Source organism: Tupaia chinensis, unplaced genomic scaffold (assembly GCF_000334495.1).
Source record: "Tupaia chinensis unplaced genomic scaffold, TupChi_1.0 Scaffold148607_1, whole genome shotgun sequence".
Classification (NCBI taxonomy): domain Eukaryota; kingdom Metazoa; phylum Chordata; class Mammalia; order Scandentia; family Tupaiidae; genus Tupaia; species Tupaia belangeri.
The window spans coordinates 3,277,556-3,295,391 of record NW_006208456.1 but is presented as its reverse complement, the minus strand read 5'-3'; the positions used below and the strand labels follow the sequence as shown (position 1 = coordinate 3,295,391).

The 17,836-nt window shown below is 44.4% G+C and overlaps 1 protein-coding gene across 1 annotated transcript in view; it reads left to right on the top strand.

Moving 5' to 3' along the window:
* Positions 1 to 17,836, top strand: part of NEK9 (NIMA related kinase 9) — a gene marked incomplete at its 5' end in the record, with an annotated part of 42,608 nt that overhangs the window by 20,671 nt on the left and 4,101 nt on the right. The window contains 11 exon segments of the mRNA XM_027769123.1: positions 840 to 1,040; positions 1,302 to 1,348; positions 2,642 to 2,797; positions 5,436 to 5,544; positions 6,034 to 6,195; positions 9,452 to 9,622; positions 10,160 to 10,219; positions 13,722 to 13,804; positions 13,807 to 13,950; positions 15,063 to 15,224; positions 16,476 to 16,685. Of these exon segments, the coding sequence (XP_027624924.1) occupies positions 840 to 1,040; positions 1,302 to 1,348; positions 2,642 to 2,797; positions 5,436 to 5,544; positions 6,034 to 6,195; positions 9,452 to 9,622; positions 10,160 to 10,219; positions 13,722 to 13,804; positions 13,807 to 13,950; positions 15,063 to 15,224; positions 16,476 to 16,685 (1,505 nt within the window).

The window sequence follows — 17,836 nt, the reverse complement described above, 5'->3', positions numbered from 1 at the left end:
AAAACTTAAGTGCATTTAATGTGGAGTACTGGGCTTGGTACTGTGTAGTGGTAGTTGGGATTTTATAACAAAAGACAATATTCAGAGAGCCAAAAGGCATTGAGCAAATATACTCTTATAACAGCATGCCCGATGGCCAGCCAGTGGCACAGTGGTTAAGGCAGCTGGATCCCACATGGCCAACTGTGCAGTCCAAGTCAGACCCATCAGCTTAGAAAAGATGTCAGCACATGTGCATGAGTGCCCAGCATTTCAAGGGGAGAATAGAGGAGATGGAATTACAGCATAGTCATCCCTTCTGGGGAGTGCTTTCTCACTTTCCCTCTCTCTCCAGGCAAGTGCACATGCCCTACAGCAGAAATTTTAAAAAGGCCTAGGTTGCTGTGGTATGGGGAGGTGGTGTGGCAGGAGAAGGCAGGTGGATAACAAAGAGGAGAAGTGTGTTGTAGTGTGTTGTGCGTCCCATTTGTGTGTGGCCTTGCTACTCGTCAGCTTATAGGTAACAAAACCAGGAGCCAGAGCTAAATTTAGTTTGGATCTTGTCATGATTCACTTCATGATTCTGTGGTCTTTAAAACAGAGGAGGCTCCACCAGAATTTTAAGCCCTGTTAACATGATAACACTATCACTTTTTAAACTGTGTGCTATAATAAACCAGTACACGTCGAACCCTAACTACAAACAACTTTAGACTTGCATAGCCCATTCTTTGGATTTCTCTGATGTAATCATCTCATGAGTGGTTGTTAGCAAGCGTAGTCCTCATTCCAGCCCTGCCAGCTTTCTGACTGGACAGAATAAATCAGTTTGATGGGTTCTGTTTTCCTTCCTCATACAGATGAGGGTCAGCTCTATGCCTTTGGATCGGATTATTATGGCTGCATGGGAGTGGACAAGGTCGCTGGCCCTGAGGTGCTAGAACCCATGCAGCTGAACTTCTTCCTCAACAACCCAGTGGAGCAGGTCTCCTGTGGAGATAATCATGTGGTCGTTCTGACACGAAACAAGGAAGTCTATTCCTGGGGCTGTGGCGAATATGGTAGGTGTCACTTTGTCCACTTCTTCCCACACAACCCAGCTTCAAGTGTATATGCGTCTGAAGACATCATGTGTTGTGTTTTTGGAAAAGTCATGAGCATTTTTGCATAGAAAAACATAGAAATGCATCAGGACTTTTCTGACAACCCAATAGCAGCCTCTATTTGAGAAGTGTTAATTCAGTAAGAGAACATTCTAGAACATCTTCATTGAGAAGAAGGCCCTCATTTTATAATGATTGTCTCTCATATGTATGTTTCAGGACGACTAGGTCTGGATTCAGAAGAGGATTATTACACACCACAAAAGGTAAAATCAGGAGCAACCTTTTTATGAAGCCTGTCACGGGCTTTATACTATATATTGTACTATATCCTCTATAGTATGTCCTTTGTTTCTGATTCCTTGTATCAAGATGTTTGTTTCTGAAATATTTCCATCTGGGAGACTGAAAATTTAAGATTCCTAATTTAGCCGTATGTAGTCTTGTCATCTGGCTAAATTATAGAAAATTGAGAATGCAGATACAGCCACTGCGGACATTGTGGAGTCAACTTCTTACTCAGATGAGAGCTAGAATCAGCATGTGTAGCCGAAAAGCCACATAATAGCGAAGTGTACCCTGGAAAATGCCTCAAGATAGCAGAAGGTAGTAGGAATATACTCTCTCTAGACTCAGTACAGCTCCTTCCCCCTCCTATCTCTACAGTTGAAAAGCAGGTGAAATACTGTAGTCGCTTTTGTCTAGGGGCTACATCATATGAAACAAAGTCTGAATACTCCCGGCACTGCCAGGGCTGGCACTGTGAGAGGCTCACAGGCGCTGAAGCAAGCCAAGGGAAAGGCATGGCTCTGTCTCTCTCAAACCCAGCATAGGGCACAGGATTCCCTCCAGGGGGGTTGACTGCCATCAACTGTATCATTAACTATTACCAGTTTTTATTTATATTTCAAAAGTCAAATTATAGGAACTGGATGATGGTGTAGGGGAAAAACATGAGCTCTGCAAGGCCGGCCCACATGGGAAGGCTGCGCTTTTGTGTCTGGGTTGTGCATGTGCCGTGGCCCAGGACTGGCTGAATCCGGGAGTGAACTGTGGCATCATCTCCTTGTTGGGGAGGCTGCCTCTCTTCTATCACCCTGCCGTCCTCCAGTCCTGTCTAGTTAGCTGTGCTTGCTGCTGCTTAGTACTCTGTCACCTCTCTTATAAAATGAGTACGTTGGGACCCCACAGAAGTACTGAGTTTCTTCTATAACTGTCAAGGAACCTTCCCTCTTAGAGGACAGAATCAGCCACGGATTGAAGCTTCTCCTTTCCCAACTTCTGACAAGTCTCTTGGAGAAGGACATACCGTGAGAATAACCTGGCAGGGGTGATCTGTTCAACTGACTTAGAACTGCTGCCTTTTCTTTTAGGTTTTAAAACTTGAGTACCTTTTTGAAAATCATAGTCTCTCTGATCTGCAGGGTAAACCTTAAGAGAAAGGAGCGAACCTGACTCCCCTGTAGCCATTCTGATAGATGCAGCATGTCGCTTTTGAAAGAATTTGTATGAGTTATGTATTTGGGATTATTTTTTCCTAATTTTCTTTTTTCTTGTAGGTGGATGTTCCCAAGGCCTTGATTATTGTCGCAGTTCAATGTGGCTGTGATGGGACATTTCTGCTGACCCAGTCAGGCAAAGTCCTGGCCTGTGGACTTAATGAGTTCAACAAATTGGGTCTGAATCAGTGCATGTCTGGAATCATCAACCATGAAGTGAGTGTCCCCTTTGGTGTCTTCACCACATTGTCAGAACTGCTAAACTGGAATTTCTTTGGGATGTTACCATTGGCTAGGGACTATGGAGTTTGCCTTGAGAATAAAGCAGTGCATCACAGACTTTTTGTTCTGGGGGAAAAAAAAAAAGCCAGCCATAAAAGAGTGCTTGTCATATAATTCCAATTACACGTAGTTCAAGAACTTGGGTAGCTCTGTGGCACAGTGGGAATGCTGCTCAAGAGAATCCAGATCCCACGTGGTGCCCACAGTGGAGATCCGCTGCCCAGCCAGCCTGAAGCACAGTGGGCACATGTATGATGCCCAGGATCCAGCAGGCTGGAGGACTGCAGAAGGGCGATCATGGCCGGACCAAACCCTGTGAAAGCCACTCATCTCTCTCGTTCTCAGTGTGCACATACATGCACTCTATCATGAATAAAGAAAAGAAATTAAAATAAAAAGAAGAGACCAGCAGATGGTGTAGCAGTTATGTCACTGGATTCCCACAGTTCAAGTCCTAGACCCGGTGGCTTGAAAACCATGCCGGGCACATGTGCATGCATGCCCAAGATCCCGGGAGGAGAATGGATTGCAGTGTGGCCGTCCCTTCTGGGGGGTGATTTCTATTTTCCCTCTCACTGGATCTGTGTCTCTCCAGTGAGTGTACATACCCTAAGGCATAAACCTCCAAAAAGAAACAAAGTTAACTTATGGCAGCAGAAGTCAAATAGTGGTTATCTCTGACAACGGAGGTGAGAGAGGTTACGCTAGCATGATGTCATTGGATTTACCTTGATCTGGGTGCTGCTTGTACAAGTATATGCATGTGGAGAAACAGATCAGGCTGTGTGGTATTTTGCAGTATGTTAGCTATACCTCAGGAAATAGTTACAAAGAATAAAATGATGGAATTCAGGGTCCACCTCATTGAAATAGGGACAAGAAAATTAACATTATGGGAAAAAAAACATATTTCCATGTGTCAACTCCTTGAAGAGTTTAAGGTTTATTTCTCTATTAACATTGATCCTGTATAGGCTTATTAAATTATCATTCTCCCCCTTCAAGGATGGTTTGAAATTCATTAGAGATGGAACCAGCAGATGGCAAAATGGCTACGTCACTGGACTCCCATGTAGTCGACGGCGGTTTGAGTCCCAGACCCAGTGACTTAAACTCACTTGGGCAGGTGTGCGTGTGTGCCCAAGATCCCAAGAGGATAATGGAGGAGAAGGGATTACAACATGGCCATCCCCACTGGGGGGTGATTTCTCACTTTCTGTCTCTCTGTCTTTCTGGCAAGTGCCCACGCCCTATAGGAAAAACCTCGCCAAAAAAAAAAAATTCATCGGAGATATTAAGTCTTAGTTTCCTCTTTGTGTTACTAAGATACATTTTGGTTATTTTCTAAAGAATCAGATTAAGGGTACAGACTTTCCTGACTCAAAGGGAAGAGGTTTCTTTTGTTTGTTTTTTTTTTTAGTTTGGTCATAGGGTACGTGTACTCACTGCAAAGAAAGAGAGGAGAGATAGGAAAAGTGATCCCCAGGGGGGATGGCCATGCAGTAACCCCTTCTCAATTCTCTTGGGATTTTGGGCCTGCTTGCCAATGCGCCCAGCCTGTTTTTCCAGCCACCAGTCTGGGGCGTGAACTGTGTGGTTGGCCATGTGGAGTCCAGCCACCTTAACCACAGTGCCACCGGCAACCCTGGGAAGTTAATTTTTAATCAATATCTGAGGCGGTGATTCTCAAATAGAGTACGAATTTGAGGTATTTATTATCAAATACAGTACAAATTTCAAACTAGACTGCCAAGTTTTAAAAAGTATATTCAGGGGACCAGCAGTTAGCGAAATGGCTATGTCTCTGGACTCCCATGTAGTCGACCGTGGTTCACGTCCCGGACCCGGTGGCTTAAACTCACGCCGGGCGCGTGTACGTGTGTGTCCAAGATCCCGAGAGGAGAACGGAGGAGAAGGGATAGCAGCATGGCTACCCCTCCTGGGGGGCGATTTCTCGCTTTCTATCTCTCTGTCTCTGTCTGTCTGTCTAGCGAGCACACGTGCCCTATAGCGAAAACCTCTCCCCCCCAAAAAAAAGTATATTCAGAATTGCCTTTACTTGATTTGTGTTTTATTATAACACTGCATTTGTTGTTGAATTATAAACAACATGAGAGGAATGTTTTAATACTAATTCAAAGGGAACTTGGGAGTTTAACATGTTGAGAAACACTACCTTATAGATCCCAGTAAACTGTTTGCTTTATGGCTGCAGAGAGTCCTCAGGATTTAATTCTTACACCAACTGTATAACCACGACAAATGTCAATGTTGCTATCCTTACATAAATACCTTCAGGGATGGAGAGTTTGTGCTTTGCCTACTCTGATTGAGTGTCTAAAACTTCTGTTGCAGAAAGTCCTGCCCCATTCTGAATGAACTCTGATTGTAATCACATTGAGTTTCTTTCTTTTTTGTATTCTACTGGAGATGGAACGCTGCCTGGCACCCTTTTCTTGGGAACATGATTTGCTTGAAAAGCCGTCGGGTTTTTGACCCTTTCCATTCTCAGCCTGATGATCCTTCCATGGCTTGCCTTATGAGTGTTTGCTGTGTGTTTTACTTGTTGCAGGCATACCACGAAGTGCCCTACACAACCTCCTTTACCTTGGCCAAACAGTTGTCCTTTTACAAGATCCGTACCATTGCCCCGGGCAAGACGCACACCGCTGCTATCGATGGTGAGTTGATTTACAACTGCGACACGTGCCTCGGTAGCTCAGGCTCCTTTATTCGAGCATTAGTTTTTCCTTAATGATACGTACATCTTCCTTATTCCCCCTCGCATCCAGTATTATCTTATTAACAAATTAGGCAATCAAGTGTACATTGTTGATCATCATTAGAAACCCATGGTAAATACACCCCCTAGTGAAAACACCACAGAATTCTAGACATCCATTGTCTCTATCACCTTATGTAAGTATTCTAAGTTAGGTATTACCCATTTTTCACGTTAAAAAATACAACACTGCAGAGAAAATACAGAGTTGGGTCCCAGGCACTACTTGGTCACAGTGCGTAGGCACCCTACGTCACGGGCCCAGGACGTGTATGTAGCCGGCTTTGTGTGTGTGTTCTGACAACCAGAAGCCAGTCTGTGGACCCTGCATTGCTGCATCTCCCCTGACCCATTTGTACCTAATTACTTATTTTCACTTCTCTCTCAGAGCGAGGCCGGCTGCTGACCTTTGGCTGCAACAAGTGTGGGCAGCTGGGAGTTGGGAATTATAAGAAGCGTCTGGGAATCAACCTGTTGGGGGGACCCCTTGGTGGGAAGCAAGTGATCAGGGTGTCCTGCGGTGATGAGTTTACCATTGCTGCCACGGACGGTGAGTCTGTACCTGTCATTTCAGGCTTCCTGGACAGATAATAACTGTTTTCACTCTTGGTTGGGAAGGAGGTGGAGTGGTTGTTTGTACAGCTGGATTGTGCATTTGCTTTTGACTTGGTGACCAGTTGTTAGATGTATGGGGCTTCATTAACTTCTCCTGTAGCTAACATAATGATTGTTTTTTCAGGTCAGATTTCTAGATAATGGCAAGTTAATATTCTAAGTTTCTTCTTTTTAAAGTTTAGCTGTTTCGGTGAGTTTTCCAGGAATTACTAAGTCCTCTGTACATACCTTGCCCACCACCATGTTGGTTTCCATAAACATGGGCCAGGTGAGTGGGAGAACAGCCCACGTTAGCCTGCTCCCAGGCTGGGGTCAGTGGCACTGCAGTGACGGCTTTGGGGACTGCTAAGGTTGAAGGGCTGCTGGTCTCTCAGCTTTCTGAATCGATCTCATTGATTTTTCTTCTCTCTTTTCTCTCACAGCTGTTTCCTCTCTGCAGTGTCTTGCTGCTTTCACTGTTTCTCTTCTTTACTGTGACTTTCGTTGGCCTTCATTTCCTCTTCTCTTTCTTCAGCTCTCTTTATTTTTCTGTTTTGTTTGATTTTTCTCTTTTCTTCTTTTGCCATCTTCTGAACTTTTTGATTGTTGTAGCCACTTCCTTTTTGTCACTGGTGAGCAGTAAATCACATTTCGTCTCTTACCTTTTGACTCGCCACCTTTTGTTGTTGTTATGCTCTGAGATATCCTCTTTCTTTGGTCTGTGCCTGCTGTGTACATGGGAGGATTCCCAAGGGTAGTAGTTCAGTGATGGTCTGTGATCTGTTACCACATGTAATTAGGGGAAGTAGCTTACAGAGCCGTCCATTAACCCTTCCTGCTTGTCCCCAGATAGGGGACTCTAAAGAGCAAACTCTGTAGGTGCAACTTAGATAAATGGAAGTGGAACCTAGAAGGACAGAGTCAAGATGCCAGTACAGCAAGTTCAGTACCATTTTCTGACAAGGCCTCAGTGCAGTAATGTTTTTCTTTTTTTTTTTTCTTTTTGAGAGGTTTTCACTATAGGGCGCGTGCGCTCGCCAGACAGACAGAGAGAGACAGAAAGTGAGAAATCACCCCCCCCAGGGGGGATGGTCACACCGCCATCCCTTCTCCTCCATTCTCCTCTCGGGATCTTGGGCACGCACGCACACATGCCTGGCGTGAGTTTTAAGCCACCGGGTCCAGGACACAAACCGCAGTCGACTACGTGGAAGTCCAGCGACATAGCCATTACGCTAACTGCTGGTCCCTCCCCTTTTTTTTTCTTTTGAGAGATTTTTGCTATAGGGTGCGTGCACTTGCCTGAGAGACATAGCGAGAAATCACAAGCCAGGGGGAATGGCCACAATCCCTTCTTCTCTACTCTTCTTTCAGGATCTTGGCCTTGCACACACACATGCCTGGTGTGAGTTTTAAGCCACCAGATGTGGGACTTGAACTGTGGTCAACTACGTGGGAGTCCAGCTGGGACTTGAACTGCAGTCAACTACTTGGGAGTCCAGCAACTAACCTATGCCATTTCCTGGTCCCAGTAATGGTTCTTTAATAGATCTTTATAAGTTAAACTTCAGAATGAGGAGTGTGGAATTGGATTCTATGGCTGGACATATTACCTCTTGACAAATGTTCCTGAACTCCTCTGAGCCATTTTTTCTAACCTCACTCATGTCCAGGTCCTCTTCTAAGGTCCGAGAATAAAGAAATGAGTCTCAGAAAGTCCTTGTCCTCAAGGAGTTCACAGTCTAGGAGGGTAGGGACTGGTCCAGGCAAGTCTGGGGTGCTACGATAGCAGCGTCAACTCCTCAAGCCCTGGAGTGCCCTAAGGCTCAGTCCTCTCATCAGTGTGAGCTCATTCCCCTAAGTCCCTCCTGTACACTGACAGCTTTACACCAGCACTCCTGACCTCCAGACTCATTTAGCTCCTGGATGGTTCTCTAAAGGCAGGGTGACTATATGAGGGGCCTTCAAAAAAAGTATGATAAAAGCATGAGTAGAGGGCCAGTTGGTGGTGTGGTGATTAAGGCAGCTAGATCCCACGGGGTTCAAGTCCCAGACACGGCAGCTTGAAAAATGTGCCAAGTGTGTGTGCACATGTGCCCAAAACTCTGTGCCCAAATGCCTATTGATTGTCTGGAATTTATGCAGCCACGTCTCACCAGCTTTATCACCACAACTGGACTCTACCTGTGCTCTCCTCAAATAGCTTGAGGGGCCCTTTAAATACTTGCTACTGAGAGCCTCTAATGTTTCCTGCATCAGGCAGTAAAAACCAGTCACCACATTGCCGTGCACAGCCTTGCGTGACCAGGACCCCAGCCACCTCTGACCTCCCTCCCTTACTTTGCTCCAGCTGTAGGGGCCTCCTTTTTCCTTTGTGCAACTGCCATTTCCTTTGCAGGGACCTTGACCTTGCTGTTCTCTCTGACTGGAGACTCTCTCCCTCACTTCAGTCAGATCTCCGCTCAACAACCAAAAGTACTTCTCCAGCCACTCTTATCCACAGTAATGCAAAGCCACCCCGCTGTTCTCTTCATTTCCTCTTATTTTTCACCACTGTTTATCTTCCTTCATAGCACTCATCACTACCTGAAATATTACGTGTTTATTTATGAATCATCAGTTCCTCTCAAGTATTCATTCAAATGTGGGTTCCACAAGGACAAGGACTTTGTTTTATTTACCTTTCTATCCCTTGAACTGGACCTGTCATGAAGTAAATGTCCCATAAATATTCGAATAACCAATAAAAAGTTGTTGAGAGCCTCGGTGGTGGTGTAGCAGTAAAGCACAACACACTGCAAGGTGGACCCACATGGGAAGGCTCGGGGTTTGCATCCGGAGACCTCCCTGAGCAGTGTGCCAACCATGACCCAGGGCCAGCGGATGCTGGGGATGATCTGCAGTGTCAGGACACTGTTGGGGTGCTCTCTGTCTCAGTTTCTATCTTTCTCATTCAAGGAAGAAATAAACTTAAAACAACTGTTTTTAGAGTCATTGAATAAATAAGTGAATGAGTGAATAGCAGTACATAGGAGCAGTGGTCATTTCTACCTGGCTGGAATCAGGAAGAATTTAGGCTTTCAATAGGGGAATAAAGTTTTTCCCTATTTAGTATGTAATGGGAAGCTAGCTCTTGAGCATAAGGATGAAGAACCGGAACATTTGGGAAGCCAACGTTCTGTTAAACGACCTGTTGTTTCATTTTTTTCTAGATAATCACATTTTTGCCTGGGGCAATGGTGGTAATGGCCGCCTGGCAATGACTCCCACAGAGAGACCACATGGCTCAGATATCTGTACCTCATGGCCTCGCCCTATTTTTGGATCTCTGCATCACGTCCCGGACCTATCTTGTCGTGGCTGGCACACCATTCTCATAGTTGGTAAGGGTTTTCTGTGTGGGGGGGTGGCTTTGACAGAGGATGGGCCCACACCTGAGGTACTGATGGTCACATTCTTGGAGACACAAATGTCCCAAGAAAGAGGCTACCTCAATGTCTTATAATGGTCAGGGATGCGTCCCAAGTGGTAGGAACAAAATAATGTCATTTCCTAAGCTTTGTCGGGGGTCAGCTCTTGATTCCTTGACTGTTTTTTAATATAACTTTAAATCCTTTTGTCTAGACCCTAGCCCTGACCAATTATATCTGAATCTCTGGGGAGGGACCTAGGCACTTTGCTTTCCAAAGCTTCCCAGGTGATTCCAACAATCAGCCAAAGCAGAGAGTTGCTACATTAGCAAGTATGATTAGAGTAACTAGTGGTGCTTGGCTTATATGAATTTCTAACACAGTAAGTAATAATTATAAAGTTATCTGGAGCCTGGATGAGCAAACTTCTCTCAAAACACCCTAGTGTTCTCTCACTCTGCCTACCTGGATCTGTATACAGTGCTTACCTACCTAATATTTTTTCCTCAGAGAAAGTATTGAATTCTAAGACCATCCGTTCCAATAGCAGTGGCTTATCCATTGGAACTGGTAAGTAACAGTATCTCAGGTAATGTCGTTTTGAATATGGGTCTTAGAGTTAGAGTTCATACAGTCTCCAAAGCACAAAGGAAAATGGGAAATTTCTTTGGGTAAATAAGGAATATCTGATTAAGAGAGAGGATCATATTTTGGTGGCTTTCACAAGTTGTGACTTTATATTGTGGTTAGAAAGCACATCTTGGGACCAGCAGTTGGTGTAATGGCTATGTCGCTGAACTCTCATGTAGTCAACCACGGTTCGAGTCCTGGACTCGGTGGCTTAAACTCACACCGGGTACGTGTGCGTGCGTGCCTAAGATCCCGAGAGGAGAATGGAGGAGAAGGGATTGCGGTGTGGCCATCCCCCAGGGGGTGATTTCTTGCTTTCTGTCTCTCTGTCTCTCTCTGTCTTTCTGGTGAGCACATGTGCCCTATAGCAGAAACCTCTCTAAGGAAAAAAAAAAAAAAAAAAAAACATCTTCTTTGCCTCTAGTGCTTATGGAAGTAATCACATGACCTGCTTGGTACTATAATATGACTCGTGTATTATTTCTTACCTTATTATTTGAGGGGCTATGGGTTATCTCTGCCCTGTACTTCCATGGTACTCCCAGGGGTATTCCAGTCTGCAGAAATCATCCTTTAAAACAGACCCTCAGGAATAAATGTCGGCTAAACTTGCGAGACGTTAGGAAAATCAGCCCAGAGTTCTCCAAGAGTTTTTGTTTGACTGCTTTCTTCATGGTTGTCTGTTGTCTGGGACTGTGCCAGGAATTTGGATCACTGTTCCTTTTTCAGTTTTCTACTTGCTAGAGTCCCTGTAGTCTTTGATGTCTCAAAACCTGGATTCTGGGGTTTTTTTTGTAGAATCAAAATAAATGAACACCTAAAATAAAAGCAGATTAATCCCTCCAAAAAAAAGCATTTAAAAATCCGATCTAGACACACACCTCATATACCTTTTATTGGCTTCCTTAAGTAATCCATTGCTCAACATCCCTATTCGTATATATAAATATCTTTCAGAGGTGATTAATTATCTTTTCGCTAAGTGCAGCTGTTCTGTTACAACGTTGTTTTACAGGAACAATATTGAAAGGAAAAACATACAATTAAATGTAAACATCGATTGACTGGAAAATGTAATCTTGAGCAAGGGCAGGGATTTTTGTCTTTTTTTATTCATTAATTTTATCTACATTGCTTGGAAGAGTGCCTGGCAAATGGCAAATATTTGTGTTGAAAGTGTTATAATCATTCATTGGATTGTTAGACAATGAACATTGAAAGTGAACATCATCTCCAAGTATTCCTATAAGGTAAACTATAAAAAGTAAGTTACAGCACATTCCAGGTCCTTTTATGAAGTTTTTCAGCAAGCCAGATAAATCATTTAAAGATACATAAGTATATGATAAAGTTTTTTTAAAAGAAAAAATGATAAATGCAAAATTAATCACAGCAGTTTCCCATGAGTAGGCCAGAGGAGAAAGGAGTTCACGAGGCAGATCCAGTGTCACAGGAGACGCTCTAGTGTACCAGGGTCCAGCAGCTCTCTGTGCTCAGGGATGCTCTGTCTGTGCCCTCTGGGATAGAAGCCACCAGCAGGATGGAGCCATTGAGCACTCAAGAAGTGGCTCGTGGGAACCAGCAGTTAGCGTAATGGCTATGTCGCTGGACTCCCACGTAGTCGACCATGGGAGTCCAGCAACATAGCCATTACACCAATTGCTGGTCCCTGCCTGGCATGATTTTCAAGCCTTCAGTTCCAGGACTAGAACCGTAGTCGGCCATGTGGGAATCCAGCACCTTAACCACCACATCAACTGCTGGTCCTTGCAAACTTGTTTTCCTTATTATCTTTTTCTTTGATCTATATTAAAATTCAGTTTCACTTCCTGACCGTACATCATTTAGTCTTCATTTAGGTATCTTGAAATATGCCGCATGATATGAAAGAACCAGCCGTCATATTTTTAAAACTCAGACAAATAGTCATTAGAGGATATAATGCTCTCCTGAGTTGTTCACTATTCACGTGTTTCCTCAGACGGGGGGTTAGTGTGAGTTTATCTGGCAACTTTAAGAGATGTTTGGCTCAAAATTTTAAAGAACTTTTTGTATAACATGAATGTCTGTGGAGGGTTCTGGAGTCCGCATGGGTCTGTTAAAGATTCAGAGGAAGCATGGGTATTAGACTGGGTGAGCTGTGGTTGGAGATCATTCAGTAAGGCTTTAGAATACTGATAACCTGCTATGAATATAGGCCACACGAGTTGGAAAGCTGGAAGGGAATTACCATCATGAAGATAACACCGGGACCAGCAGTTAGCGTAATGGCTATGTCGCTGGACTCCCATGTAGTCTACCACGGTTCAAGTCCTGGACCCGGTGGCTTAAAACTCACGCCGGGCATGTGTGCATGCGTGCCCAAGATCCCGAGAGGAAAATGGAGGAGAAGGGATTGTGGCATGGCCATCCCCCCTGGGGGGTGATTTCTCACTTTCTGTCTCTCTGTCTCTCTCTGTCTATCTGGCAAGCACATGCGCCCTATAGCAAAAAGCTCTCAAAAAAAAAAAAATGAAGATAACACTGGGACCAGCAGTTAGCGTAATGGCTATGTCACTGGACTCCCATGTAGTCGACCGCGGTTCAAGTCCCGGACACAGTGGCTTAAACTCATGCCGGGCGCGGGTGCATGCATGCCCAAGATCCCGAGAGGAGAATGGACGAGAAGGGATTGTGGCATGGCCATCCCCCCTGGGGGGTGATTTCTCGCTTTCTGTCTCTCTGTCTCTCTCTGTCTATCTGGCAAGCACATGCGCCCTATAGCAAAAACCTCTCCAAAAAAGGAAAAAAAAAAAAAAAAAAAAAAACGAGAACACCATGTGTAAAAACAAACATTTGGCCCAGCCATGGTAGCATGCATTGCTTTTGTTTGTTTTTTGTCTTTTTTTTTTTTTTAAGTTTATTATTACTTTATCCCGTGAGAGAGAATGAGACAAAAAGACAGGCATCCCCAACAGGGTCTCCACACCACAACCTACCCCCAGTTTCAGCTGGTCCAAACCACGGCAACATGACGTGTCCAGTGTGCCCAGGGAGGTTCCAGGACAGGACCAGATCCTCCATGTGGATCTAGCTCCACCACACTGTGCCATCACCTACCCCCACGTGTGTGTGTTGATACCGCTACCCTGCAGATGGGCCACATGGGTTTGATCCCTTGCCACCCTGAAAGCCAGGCATGGTGGTATTCCCCTGTAATCCCAGCTGCTCTCAAGGCTGAGGCAGGAGGATCATGACATAGTGAGACCCTGTCAAAACAAAATTAAAAACAGTAGGGGAAAAGAGAACCCCAAAAACTTAGTCCCAAATATCTGACTTGGCACTGTTGCCCTTCCACTTCACACAACTCGAGGGACCTTTCCAGAGCTAAGTAAAGCTGTCAGATGGTAGGTCTTCCTTGCTGCATAGCAAAGCTCTCTGTTTCTGTGCTGTGTTCTGTCAGTGGTTCAGAGCCCTGGTCCGGGAGGCGTTGGCAGCGGTGGTGGTGGTGGAGAAGAGGAGGACAGTCAGCCGGAATCAGAAACTCGCAGGAATCTGAAACTCCTGATCCAAGTGGAGGCTTCCGAGGAACAATGGAAGCAGACCGAGGAATGGAAGGTTTAATCAGTCCCACAGAGGCCATAGGGACCAGTATTGGGGCCAGCAGCTCCTGTCCTGGCTGGCTTCGAAAGGTAATTCCTTTGCAAGAGCTACCTCAGATCAACTATCAGCCCCTTTGCAGGGACTAGAAAGAAGCTGTCAGGATCTCTCAGTTCCCCATGTCCCACTAAATTGTTTTGTAGCAAGAATTCTAGGGAAAAAAATCACCAAATTGCTCATCTTTTTTATTTTTCTTTACAATGAGAAGAGATAAAGTAATACAGATATGAGGACATTTCTTAAGTAAACATCAATTAATATGCATTGAAGGCAGTTGTAGTGCACGTGTGCAAAAATTAAGCTTACTGATCTTGTACTATCATTTATAGAAGTGAGATATTGACTAAATCGAAATGCTCTTCAATAGGAAGATGGTTTATGAAAGCTGAGGTCCAGTAAAAATGTTGAAAGTGTAATTATTTATATGGAAAGTTGGTCATCACATATGGCTATGCAGAAAAGGCTGGAGTGTCAGTATGATCTCATTCATTTAGAATATATGTAATGCATGGAAAAATGTCAAGATTCAATCATTTTAAGAGTGGTTTTCTCTGGGTGATGGAATTGATGGCGGTTTTTATTTGTTTCCATTGACCAGTTACATTTTCTTATTTTCCACAGTGAACTGTTCAACTAGTTGTGAAGTTTTAAATTTTTTACCGAAAATAAAAAATAAAAAAGGATCTGCAGGTTTAGAGCTCCCCGTGCAGTAACACAGAACTCGATAGTTATCTGAGGAGTGTGAACAGAGGAAGCTGCACGCTGCTCCATATCCACCTTAACGGCCTGGCAGGTGGCCTTTACTATCGCTGCAGAGCTGCCCAACTCACTGAATAGCCTGTGTAGATTAAATGCGTTAGGGAAACACCCCAAACACTCCAAACCGTGTTCTCGAATTTGAGTTGGACTTTTGCATCACCGTTAGTCCTCTGATGGAAGGATGGCAGTTTGTCCTCAGGTGGGGTCAGATAAGTTGTTTCCCACAACTGTCCTGCCCCAGCAGAGGGTGCTGATGTCACAAACAAACTATAGCTGTAGCTAAAGCTCAAGTTATAGATGAAAGCTAGGGTAAAAGAAAGAAAGGAATTTGGGAGAAAGTAAATTGCTGCAAACAGAACTGATGGGATTCTTTTTCAATACATAGGAGCTGGAAAATGCAGAATTTATCCCCATGCCTGACAGCCCATCACCCCTAAGTACCAGATTTTCGGAATCTGAGAAAGATACCCTGCCCTATGAAGAGCTACAAGAACTCAAAATGGCCTCTGAAGCTCCTTCTGAACACAAGCCCTCCATGAGAGCCTGGGTAACTGAGCTTTTTGCCTTTGAATCACAACGAGGTGAACAATGCCCGGTTCTCCTGGCCTCACTGTCTCTTCCTCTGGCTTTTGTCCTTCTATCTGCCTTGCACCAACTCTTCACATCCTCAATTCAGTAGTACTTAAAGCGTCCACTCAAGGCTGACCTGGGTTGCCTTGGAAAGGCATTTACACTTCCATGTTTCTGATAGGCTAATGCCTTTCTATACCAAAGGACTGCCTTTTTCTTTCTCTGTCTCAGAAGCATCAAAATTGAAATTCCAAACTTCAGATCCAGTTCTTCATGAATACTGCTAGGATGAGTTGGAGGCTGTAAATATCAGTAAGAGGTAACACTGTGGTCCATCCAGTGAGGGCACAGCACATGTGTATTGAACCTTAGTGGCAGTGAAGTGGTGGCGACTGCCTCAGTGCCAGGTGTCTTGAGCTTTTCCTATCAAGGGCCACGTAGTAAAATCATTGTACTTAGTAGACTTTGCAGGTCACATAGTCTTGCAGCTACTCAGCTCTGACATTACAGCCCAAAACAGCCTCAGATAATACATGAATAAGCTTGCCTGTGATCCAATAAAATTTGATTTGCAAAAACAGGCAGTAAGCTGGCGTTGGTCCATGGGCTGTCATTTGCTACCCCTTGCTATAAACAAGGGGCAGTAGAAGAAGGGAGACAATTCAGACTAAGATCACTGAAAAGCTTCCCAAAACCTTCAAAACTTCAAAGTGAATGTTGTAATTCCTCTGTCAGCCTTCTCAAATAGTGTTGGCGATACTATTTACTCAATACCTTTCAAATATGTTCTACTTTTCATGAATATTGACCCTTTGGATCACAGCATCCTACCTGTGATCAGAAGTACTTGTTCCAAACTGGATCATCAGAAAAGTCATGCCACATTTTTTTTTGCATAGACCCAATAAATCATGCTTTTCCCCACTTCAGCATTTTAAACGAGAACATATCAAAGTACTTGGTAACTTTTCACAAAGCCCTTCAGAATAGATGACTGTCGTACCTTAGCCAAACGGGGTCCGAGGCACTGAGAGCTCCTTTGCCTTGTTCTGTTAGTTTCAGATGCTCTTGTAATCCCAGCATTAGTCTGTTCCTCTCGCGTGTGTCTATGTGTATATATGTTTTATCTCATTGAAAGTAAAATCTGATTGCTCTTAGAGGAAGTGTAGACTGGGGAGCCGTGGCACCAGGCAGAACACCTTGCAATCCCGCCCTCTTGTCTCTCTAGCCACCTCGGCTGATTCCCGCCAAGACCTGTGCTGAGAAGGGAGCACCGCTGGCCCCTGCCTGTGCGTGCAGCACTCTGCAGGTGGAGGTGGAGCGACTGCAGGGCCTGGTGCTGAAATGTCTGGCTGAACAACAAAAGCTCCAGCAAGAAAACCTGCAGATTTTTACCCAACTGCAGAAGCTGAACAAGAAATTAGAAGGAGGCCAGCAGGTGAGAGCATTAAAAGAATCATTAGATTTCTAAGTCCGTTTTGAAGAATCACAGAAGCAAAACATCAAGTACCAAAATAGACTTATTCCTTTGCAAGTTGTTAATTTTTAATGATGTAACTTTTATTTATTTTTTAAAGAGGTTTTTGCCACAGGGGAATGTGCACTTGCCAGAGAGAGAGCAAGAGAGACAGAGACAGTGAGAGGGAAAGTGAGAAATCACCCCTCCCCCGCAGAGGGGATGGCCACGCCACAGTCCCTTCTCCTCCATCCTCCTCCCCAGATCTTGAGCACACATGCACACGTGCCCGGCATGATTTTCAAGCCACTGGGTCCAGGGCTCAAGCCACAGTCAGCCATGTGAGAGTCCAGCAACGTAACCACTACACTATCTGCTGGCCCTGTGACTCTTAATCCCAAAAGCCTTGGGCCATGTTTAGGCACTGGACTGAATCATTTTTATCATTTAATGTTCATGTTTTTTGTTACTATTTGTTACTATTTTTTCTTTTACTTTCTATTATAAAAAAGTTTATGGGCTGACAGGTGGTATGGTCGTAGAGTGCTGGACTCCCACATTGCTAATCATGGTTTGAGTCCTGGACAGGGCAGCTTGCTTTCACACTTTCCTTTTCTCTCTCTCTGGTCAAATTTAATAATAATAACAAAATTAAATAAATAAATGATTCATTGAAAAAAAAAAAAAAGCTTAAACATTCCAGTATAATAAACCCCATATATGCACCATCTAGAGTCAACAGTTACTAGGTTTGCTTCAGATAATGTGTGTGTGTGTGTGTGTGTGTGTGTGTGTGTGTGTGTAAAAATATACACACTTTAGGGACCAGGAAGTGTCATGGTGGTTAAGGGTGCTGGACTCCCACATGGCTAACCACAATTCAACTCCTGGACCTGGAGGCTTGCTTTCACACTTTCCCCCCTTCTCTCTCAACTGTGTCCCTCTCTGGTCAAATTTAATTAAATAAATAAATAAATAAATAATTTTGGGACCAGCAGTTAGTGTAACGGCTATGTTGCTGGACGCCCATGTAGTTGACCGCAGTTTGAGTCCTGGACCCGGTAGCTTAAACTCATGCCAGGCGCATGTGCGTGCATGCCCAAGATCCCAAGAGGAGAATGGAGGAGAAGGGA